A 10008-nucleotide genomic window follows, 5' to 3' on the forward strand; every position below is an offset into this window, starting at 1 on the left:
AATGGATACACTCAATTTATATCATCTAGTTGCAGAGGAGTTGACTATCAAATAAACAGTTTATTATCAGTTTCCCAAAAGCTACATTTCATGACTAAGCCTCAATGAGTCATTACAATGATTTGGATGTTCTTTAATGTTTCCTTGTTGTCCTTCAGACTTCTTCTATTCCCCCCCATAGACACCAACCAGAGACAAAGGACCACTCTCAATCACATCTTTTATTTGTAAGGCACCAGAGAAGCTTCCTTACTGCTAAAAGGTTGATTCATTCTCATTAGAGTACACAGTTGCTTGTTTACATCTTTGTATTTTTTTTTTTTTGCCCCAGGTATCTTAAAATGAGACCGTGTTCATAAACACATTAAACTGTTTTTTCGTTTGCACAAAAGAAAAAGAGATACATTTACAAACCTAGAAAACAATGTTAAGTGTTACTGCCTACTGAGAGAATGGGGGAGGAAAAACAGGAAGAACGACATGGTATACAACATTGTGCCTCTCTTTAACTGTAGGCTTGTAATGCACACATACAACACCAAAGTCTTCCATGATACACACACGTTAAAAAGCAGCTTTGAAACATACAAAAATGCTTTAAAAAATATGTATATTGATATATTCATATGTATACAAATTGGCCCTTCACAGCAAAAACAAACACACATACCATTCATATGTCTGAGTTTTGCCAAAGGAGGTTTTCTACAGAGACTGACGTCAACATAGGGAGTGCAACTGATGTGTTCTCGCACTCCATATATTAAGGTCGAATCTCCAGGGAGGGAAAATCATCAGCTCCCAAACACTAACACAGACAGGAAGGAGAAAAATAAAGAACACTGAGCCACAACTTGAGTGGCTTTCAAAATAAAATACAGGAGAAAAGTTCTAGCCGACCTCAGACGTGCTCAGACGTTACGGGGTGAAGTGTCAAAGCTCTGGAAGCATTACAGGACAATAACAGCTCGATCAAAGTGAACCTGGACCTCTTTAAAACATCTGTCCTGTGAATGTTACCCCATTATACTGATGATCAATGAGAGAGCACTGCTGCCCTCTGCTGCCCTAAATATGAACATTACTATTCCTCAAAACCTCAGCTGTCCCAATTCCATACTACCGACAGTGAATACCAGACTGTTTTGCAGTTAGTACACAAAGAAAATCAATATATTTCATAGTTTTATACTTACGAAAAACAAACAAAATGTGCTCCATTGTAGGTCAACCACTGCATTTGGAAATGAACATGAAAATGTATTTTCCAAAAAGAATTCTGAGATGTTATTGGATCTTTCTTATTGCCAATAGCTTACATGTATCCAGCTGTGGGCAAACGTTCCGCATTTCTTCTGGCATTGCATTATGGGGGATAAGAGTCCATCAACAGCACTATACAGAAATCAGTAAATATATCTTAAGACCGTATTTGAAAGAGTTCTTATAAAGACTTATTAAGGACTGGTAGGATTATTAGGAATGGTAGATGTTATCAACGTGCAATGCTTTAAAAGTTGATGCCAGGAATTGTGGGGCTGCATTTTCTTCTTTCTTTTCAAAAAGTTTAGAAAGGAAAGGAAATAACTTTTCTGAGCAATAAAATAATTAGAGCAGCTCTTTTTATGGCTGCTAGTTAAGATACTTACGGGTTGTTTCACTTCGTAATAGAAACTCCAAAGCAACAAAACCTTTGATAGCACCATGGTGATACTTCTTCAAATAATCAATGGCATTGATAGAGAAGCAATTGTTGGACCATCCATATATATATGTATATATATATATATATATTTTAGTGTGGCCTAATCTTTATAATGTGGGGTGGTTGCAATGGTAACTTAATCAAATGTTGGTATATCATTTGCATGGCACCATTATGTGTAGCCCAAACATCGTCTTATTAGGGGCTGTATTTAAGTAAAGATTCAGTATACTCAAGCCCAGTGTACTTCATAGAATATGCATGTAGTATGGATTTGGGAAAATGCTCTTAATATAAATCCAGCTTGAGTTATTTTGCAACAGGAACAATAAGTTGGTTACCAGGACAAATTCTGACTGTGAAAATCTCATTTAATACGCTGTTTTCAGAGGGAACGCTTGTTTGAGTTGCTTACAGAGCTTTAGCAAACTCACCCCGGACACATTCTTCATTAAAACAATGCAAAAATAAAAAAAAGGGGAGAGGATGTTCCCCTGACAATCACACACAAGTTAAACAAGACAGGAAAAGACAGGTGCTTGATACAGTCTCAGTATAAACTGAAGTGCTCTTCTAACTTACAGAAGTTCAGTACTCGTAAGTCTTTTACGACTCTCTGGTTCTGAAGTTTAGATCCTGTTCAAGTTTGTCTTGGTCCGTTAAAGAGTGGACCAGCACGAGGGGGGGGGGGGGGGGGGGGGGGGGGGGCAGGAGCAGGGGGCGGTGTGAGGACAATACAAAAGGTGCTTTAAGAAAAAAACTAAGTTAAATGAAACAAATGTTTTCTTCTCTCCGATCACATTCACCCAAGCACACAGACACATTGTAATGTCTAATTAGCCTGTCTTTAACTTCACGAAAACCACATGTCAAAATAAAGTCAACTTTTTTCAGAACTTTAATTATTGTCATTTGAGTCATGGTCCGTGCCTTGTAGCGTGCGCAGCAGCAGCAGCTAGGCCTGACACATTAACCCCCCAAGATGGGTATACTACCATTTGTACAAAAACTTTAATGGAATAAAAGCCCATTTATTGGGGATTGAGGTACAGAGCTAAGGTAATGCATCCAGTGGTTGGTCGTATGAAAATGCAAGAAACGGTGATAAGTTAATGCTTGAAGGGTTTGAAAGCAAATGTCCCTTTGAAAACATCCCATTAGACTAAGATTCAATTTGGCTCCAAGTACATCAATGAATGGTATGACTCTCCACACAGCTCAACATTTTTCTTTTGGGGGAAAAAGGGAAATGGAGCTGTACGTCATGAGTGAAGGGACAGCGACAAGAGGAAACTGAGAGGTCATTAAACTGCTTACTGTGACTGGCAGACGGCCCAGTAAGAAATCTAAGGGACAGCGGAGGACATGATCAAAAAACACGGGATCTGATAACAAAAAGAGTTAAGAAATATAAACCAGTGAGAGGCAGATCTGTGTAAGGGACAATGCTGTTAGCTTTCATCCTCAGCTCTCACTCCAAATGGGAAAACATTTACCTTGGTTAAGCCTCGCAACAGTGGCTCACACTTAAAAAAGCATCTATTTAAAGTCTAGAAGCCTGAACTGATTCTATTACCACTAAATAATAAGAACATTTAACTCTCACTCTCAGCCATTCAGCAGTTTTTGTTCTCTGCACATCCAAAAGTCTGTCCTCTTTGCTCGTCATCATCCCTGCAGTGACTCTTCTACATCAACACTCAGCAGCCAGACTTACATCAATCTCCATTTACAGTTACAGTTTTACCTTTCAATTTTTTATTTTTTTTTTGTTTGTAGACACTTCACCCCACAACAGCCCCCTCCAAACCTCCTCGTCGGCACTAGTCTGATTTGTCCCCGTCCTCCCCTCGGCTCGCTCTCTCCGCAGCTTCCCGGGCCTTGTCCTCCTTCACCGCCTGGGCCTGGCCGTGGGAGTAGTTGGCCAGGATGGAGGAGAGGGAGAGCAGGCCGGAGCTGGAGGAGACGGCGGGCAGTGAGGGGGGGGTGAGGCCCAGGGGCATCGGGGCCACAGGTAAGGCCAGGCCCTGCAGCTGGGACAGGTGCTGCACCTGGAGCTGTTGCTGGAGACACAGGCATGGTACAGACGTGTAAGTGAGTTGCTAATAATGCAGCAAAATGATAGGGTTTCCATTCCGTATATCCCATACTGTGAACCATTTCTGCAAAAACCCTACCCCTCTAAAGCAGCTCAGCTCTAACTCATAAATACTACACCTTGTATTTTTCAGAGCAATTTGTCATATTCTTATTTAAAGTACTTTTTTGTATATTAATGTTTCTTTTAACACTTTAAAAAAAACATAATAGTTTTATATTTGCTCTTATTTTACATGCTGTATTCCTCTTACTGTATTTATGTATATATGCATCATAACAAGCCAAACTTGCATTTGTAAACCTCATGTTTACATGATTTTTTTCCATTCAAATGTATAATTATTTGATTTGTAAATGATTTCAATAACTTTTGTCATTTGAATTTTGAAGTAACTTTGCCGTCTTGACAATGACTGGCTTTACATATGGTTTATTTCATGTTTGGCATGAGCCACGATTCCCCCCCCCATCATCTATAGCCGCTTGCAGGGAGAAAGAAGCTCACCCGTATAATGGAGTTCATCTCAGGGGGCGTGACTTGCTTGGCTCTATCGATGGCGCCCATGACTTGCTGTTGATGCTGAAACAAAGACATCACATGGTCACGCACAACTAAACATGCAACTACAGGAACACGGCAGAACATCTAAAAGGGTAACTTTGGTATTTTCACATGGACATCAATTCCCATGTTTTTATGTCCAAGTGACCGATGGGAAAAACATTTGGGTCAATGTTGACCAGAAGAGCTTGTTTTGTAAATTTAAAAAAGGCATAAAAGCACACTGAGAAATATTCAGGAAAATGTGTGTCATTACCTCTTGTGACAGGTAAGGCAGCACCTGAGCACAGATTCCATTCAGTCTCTTAACTATTTCAGCCTGAAAAGAAAAAAGGGAAGTTGAAAAAGGTCAGACCATCAAACTATTGGATCTAAGCTACAATGAAGAAGTATAAATCGTAGGGGGAAATTGTTACCTGTTTGTGCATTTCAATATTCAGCCCGTAGGACATTTCATAGTACTACAAAAACACAGGAGAAAAAGACACACATTATAATAAACTGGAGCTTTAATCTTAATGTACATTTTTAACACACAACCAGAATGCTTCTATGTAAAGTACAAAAGGGCAGACAAATGCATACATTTTTTTTTTATAGGCACGGTTCATGTATTATTCAATGTGGATTATGGAATAATATGTGTAGTTGTCATGAGATTTGTAACTGATCATTGGCTATGACAGAAGCTTCAAAAACATGTATCAGTTACTGATCATGTGATGAGTGAACACGAGGAAGCCCCTCAGTGTAACTCGATTTGTCATTATGTATGACTGAACTAATAATCAGCCACTACATAGACATTCCTGCCTCCATGTCTATGCTTATACTGCAAAATGTACTTTAGTCGGTATATTAGAGGAGATGAGATTAAACAAAGCCACATGTCACTGACAAGGATTATTAGGAAACGTACCATAATATAGTGACGCTGCATCTCTGACTTTTCAGAAGCCAGTTTATCACACTCCAACTTCAAACTGCAAATAACGAACACAAGTATTAAACAAAGGTTAGTGTAAAGGCAAATCTGTCCTGTGATGATAAGTAAACGGTAAAGATAACAGTAAACTAAGATGACCTCTGGCTTGCTTCGGCTTCATGTTTGGTCATCATATTTCCCACAAGATAACAATGTCTATCAAATGTAATTACTTCTTGGTGAGGCTCCCAATACTAGTACTAATTTGCCTCTAAAATCAATTGTGATTGACTGGATTAGAAAATTATTTTTGGGCCGATGCAACAAATCTGCTCTTGTTCCTAATTCCGAAGACATATCTAAGGTAGAGCAGCTGACGTGCGAATAACACAACAGTTTTAAGATTTACACTCTTAGAAAAAGACAAACAATAGCTTAAAAGGTAGACCAAGGCAAAAAGAAAATGAACTCTGCAAAAGGCAGAAATGCTGGCTTACAGGGAACTAAAACAGCACTGAAGTGATTTGCATTTGGCATAATAATAAACTCCGGAAGTTAAATTAAGTTAGGCTATGGCAGTGTTCGCTGCATACCTGTGGTACTGTGCTTGGAGGAACTGGAACTCATCCTTGATGCGGTCGCAGGAGTCAGAAGTGGTGAACTTGAGAGGTTGACTGGACTGACCGGATGCCTGGAGAACAGAACATGATCAGCCTCTATGAATTCACACAGAGGCATACATTCATTCGAACTGAGCCCTGCATCCAGGTACATGCACTCAGTCTAAAATGAAGATGCACTGATACTGATTTCGGGCGGACTCAAATAGCTGGATCGGGGATCGATGACAATGGGGCAGATATATCAAATGAAATGCTTGGTTTGAATTCTGTCTACAATATACTGAAGTTGCAATTCCTTCTTAAGGTTTCACCAGCCGGTGGATCCATCCCGAGTCTGAAACATTACATTTGGATGGTTAAATAGTTGCCGAACAATTTAGAAATAAAGGAATTACAGAAGACCTTTGCCATTTCTGGTTAAGTATGTGTTTGTTTGGAGCCAGTAGTTTGACCTCTGAGATTAACCCTTTGAGAGGATAGTTAAAATGAAGGTCAGCCTACACTGGGCTTCATGTCTGAGTGCAAGTGTAAAGTATAAATTGAGACTTAGAACACTGCGCTTACATTTGACATCAAATTGTAACCCAGCATCTGCCTTTAAAATACCACGGTCCAAAGCATTTTAAAGCCAACAGAGTGCGTTGATTGAGGAAATGTGTTTAAAGAAGGAAGATTATAATGTGCTACTGCTGACCATATGTGAGACGTATTAAGGCGCTGCATTAGAAGTCTGGTTATGTATAGACTACACTTAAACCATCAATCCAAAGCTGTAATCCTGGGGTTTATCCAGTTCCCTAAACCTCATTACTCTCTAAATAAGTGGCACAAGAGCAAGAGGTTTCCAGTGGGATTATGGGACTGGACCGAGAGGACGGAGTGACCCTGTAGACAGTGCACGAGTGTACTGCGTTTTAGAAGCACACAAATATAGTATAAACAATTGATTTTACATTTTAGATTGTAAAAAAAGTAGCATATATTCACACTAAGAAGTTGGAGTTTTTAGCATCTTGGCTTGAAAATGTGCACAAAAGATAAAGCAATAGTCCATCATATTGTTGATTAGCTATTATGATTATATGTTTTTAGTTCTGTAATTCATCAACTGAAATATGCTTAGCAACCAATGTAGTAATCATTTGAGTATTTTTCCAAAAACAGGATTTTCTGCTTTTCTTTGTTTTAAGTCCAATCTGGTTAAATAAAGGTTTGATGAAGTCAATTGTAAACTGGATATATTGAGATGTTTGCCTGATGGTACCTTGGAAGAGGTCTCCTTGGACTTTGGACAACTATGATAGGAATGTATCACTATTTTCTAGCACTTGCCAGTCCAAATGAGTTGTTTCACCTCTATACATTTTTACAAAATATTTTAGTGATTAGCATGTGAACTGCTATTATATGCTCAACTATGTTGCGTTTAGGAGTTTCTTATGTATGCACATCTTAACTGACTTGTTTATAGTTTGAAAATCACATTGTTGTTGACAAGAAACCGCTAAATTCAGTTTGTTGGCATGAATTTGTCATTACTTCTTAGACTGTTTTTATCAACATATTAAATGTTTTGCCTGCAGCTTCTTTTTGGTGTTAAGCCATTGTTTTGTTTAATTTTGCCTCAAATTCAACCCTTACAAGACTCTTTAAGCTCACTTACAGACACAAATATTACTTGAAATTCGTACATTTATGAAGTTTTAATAAAATATTTTGGAGATAAAATGTTCCATCCAATGCACACCAAATGATTTCGTCAAAGTCGTTAGTAATGTTATATAAGGACATTTGAATCATCCTCATATTTATGCTACATGGTTTGTTCACAGTAGAAACACTAATGTTAGCAAACCAATGCAACATATCACGCTCACTTCCTCTCCAAGCCATGAACTCAAATGAGCTGTTTTGACTAAAAGCCAGAGGTGGAAGAAGTACTCAGATATTGTACTTAAATTCAAGTAGAAGTACCACAAAGTAGGAATACTCTGTTAAAAATACAAGTCCTGCAATCAAAATGTTACTGAAGTAAAAGTAATCTCAGTATATATATTATATTTTTGGATTATAATTATTGATGCATTAATTAGTTTATCAAAGCTGCTGCTAGTTTTAATGACGGTGTGTACTGCAGGGTAGCTTGTGAATTGTACTCCAGGTGTAACTTAAGTCTTATTAAAGTGCTGTTTATATTTCACCTTATTAATCCATATAAAGTAACTAAAGGTACAAAATAAATGTAGTGGAGTAAAAGCACACTATTTACCTCTGAATTGTAGTGAGGTAGAAGTATAAAGTAGCTTTAAATGGAAATACCAAGGTAAAGTACAAGTACCTCAAAATTGTACTGAAGAACAATACTTGAGTAAATGTGCTTGGTTACTTTACACCACTGCTAACAGCTAGCTAACGGCAGACTGTGTCTGCAGTCAAAAACAGGAAATAAAGTGCTACACCAGTATTTATATTAATGTAAAAGTACTATTTGCTATGTCTGCTTTTAATATTACGGTGCTAACGTCGTGAGGAGATGCAGAGAGGCTTTGTGAAGCTGACAGCTACTAACAGCACAGCTAGTATCAGCTGTCGGTTGCTATAGCTAGCCGTTAGCTCGTGTTGCTAGGTTGTTTAGTTTCCTACCGGGACAAGTTCAACCGGCCAACTTACCGAGTGCCTTGATTGAGGAAACATCATGTCAGCAGTGTGTTTCGCCTTTTTCCCTTTGGTCTTATCGAATCACCGGGCTAGCTGGCTAAGCTAACAGGTCCCCAGATATTATTAAATGATTGGAGACGCTATTCGCACTTTGTACTCTGTCATCGTTTAAAATAACGTTAGCTAACGTCAAAGCAGCGGGAGCCAAAGATCGTTTTCTTGTCTTTACAGTCGGTAAAAGAACCGCTGCTTCCGACGATGAATATGCTAACAAAAAATAAAAAGGTCTTCAAAGGAACATCAGTTTTTTTTGGAATAACGTTAACGTTACACCTCCCCGGGGAAACCCTGGATGTTGACACATGAGCCCCCGACTTTCCTCTGCTTTGAAGAGAAGAGCAGCATCGAAGAACAAACCGATCCGCGGAGGAGCGGGCGCCCCGTGCGACACAGCGCGGAACTGAAGCCTCGTGCCGGGCTGGGCTGCTGCAGGGCCGGTGGGAGGCTTCTGGGGCCCCGGGACCACGTGTCCAACTTTGTCCGAGACTGCACAGCATTTTTATAATTTGTCCCACAAATTGAGATATTGTCCCCCCCTTAGCTGTGTCAGATATCAATCAATCAACAACGTGTATTTACTTGTGTAGCAGTGGAGGGTGATTCCCAAATAGTTTTTGTGACCAGAATTTTTATCTCAAGCTCATGACTCAGAGATTGCAAAAAAATATAATGTGGACATGTTTTGTTGGAATGGAGGACACATGTTGGATGGAAAACAAATCCATTCAAACCAAATATATGCAAGTCCTTTACTTAGTAAGGAGCATATTTGTTCAATCAAATCAAACTATAGTCAAGCATTGTGATTCATATTCATAAGCTAATATTTCCAATTGAAATGTAATTTATTTTAGAGTTAAATGGACATTATTGAAATCCAAACAAGCTTGTATTATTGCAGTAACACTTCCCACATGGCTTGTTGGCACCTTGTCACCCTATGAGACAAGCTGCAAAGGTGGAAGAAGTATTCAGATCCTGTTTTGGTCCTACTGTCAGAATACTCCCATATGAGTAAAAGTCCTGCGATTAAAATCTCACTTGGGTACAGAAATATAGTCAGAATGATTCTCATCAGGTATCTCAAGTAAAAAAGTAGGCTACTCATTCTGCTGTAACATTTCCATATGTGAAATGTTTTATATTTATTGTTTTACACAGTATAATGTTATACTTCCTTACTTTTTTGTAATATTTAGGTTACCTCTTAGTAAACCGTATTCTACTGGTTCAATCTTATTTATTTTTTGCAAAGTTTTAATCTGAAAAGTAACTAGGGATGTCAGATAACTGTAGTGCAGAGATACATTTACCTCTCTGAAATGATATGGTCTAGAATTATTGAGAAGCAGAAAATGGAAATAATCTGGTAAGA

At 38.6% G+C, this 10008-nt stretch overlaps 1 protein-coding gene across 1 annotated transcript; it reads right to left on the reverse strand.

Moving 5' to 3' along the window:
- Positions 1-202: 202 nt before the first annotated feature.
- Positions 203-8975, reverse strand: LOC117470711 (TLE family member 5-like). The gene is made up of 7 exons (XM_034115581.1): positions 8586-8975; positions 5886-5983; positions 5287-5350; positions 4784-4828; positions 4624-4686; positions 4311-4385; positions 203-3768 (listed from the first exon to the last, which is right to left on the reverse strand). Exons 1-7 carry the CDS (start codon positions 8610-8612, stop codon positions 3529-3531), a joined length of 612 nt encoding a protein of 203 aa, XP_033971472.1. The 5' UTR covers positions 8613-8975; the 3' UTR covers positions 203-3528.
- Between the last annotated feature and the right edge of the window lie 1033 nt (positions 8976-10008).

Source organism: Trematomus bernacchii, unplaced genomic scaffold, assembly GCF_902827165.1.
Source record: "Trematomus bernacchii unplaced genomic scaffold, fTreBer1.1, whole genome shotgun sequence".
Lineage (NCBI taxonomy): Eukaryota > Metazoa > Chordata > Actinopteri > Perciformes > Nototheniidae > Trematomus > Trematomus bernacchii.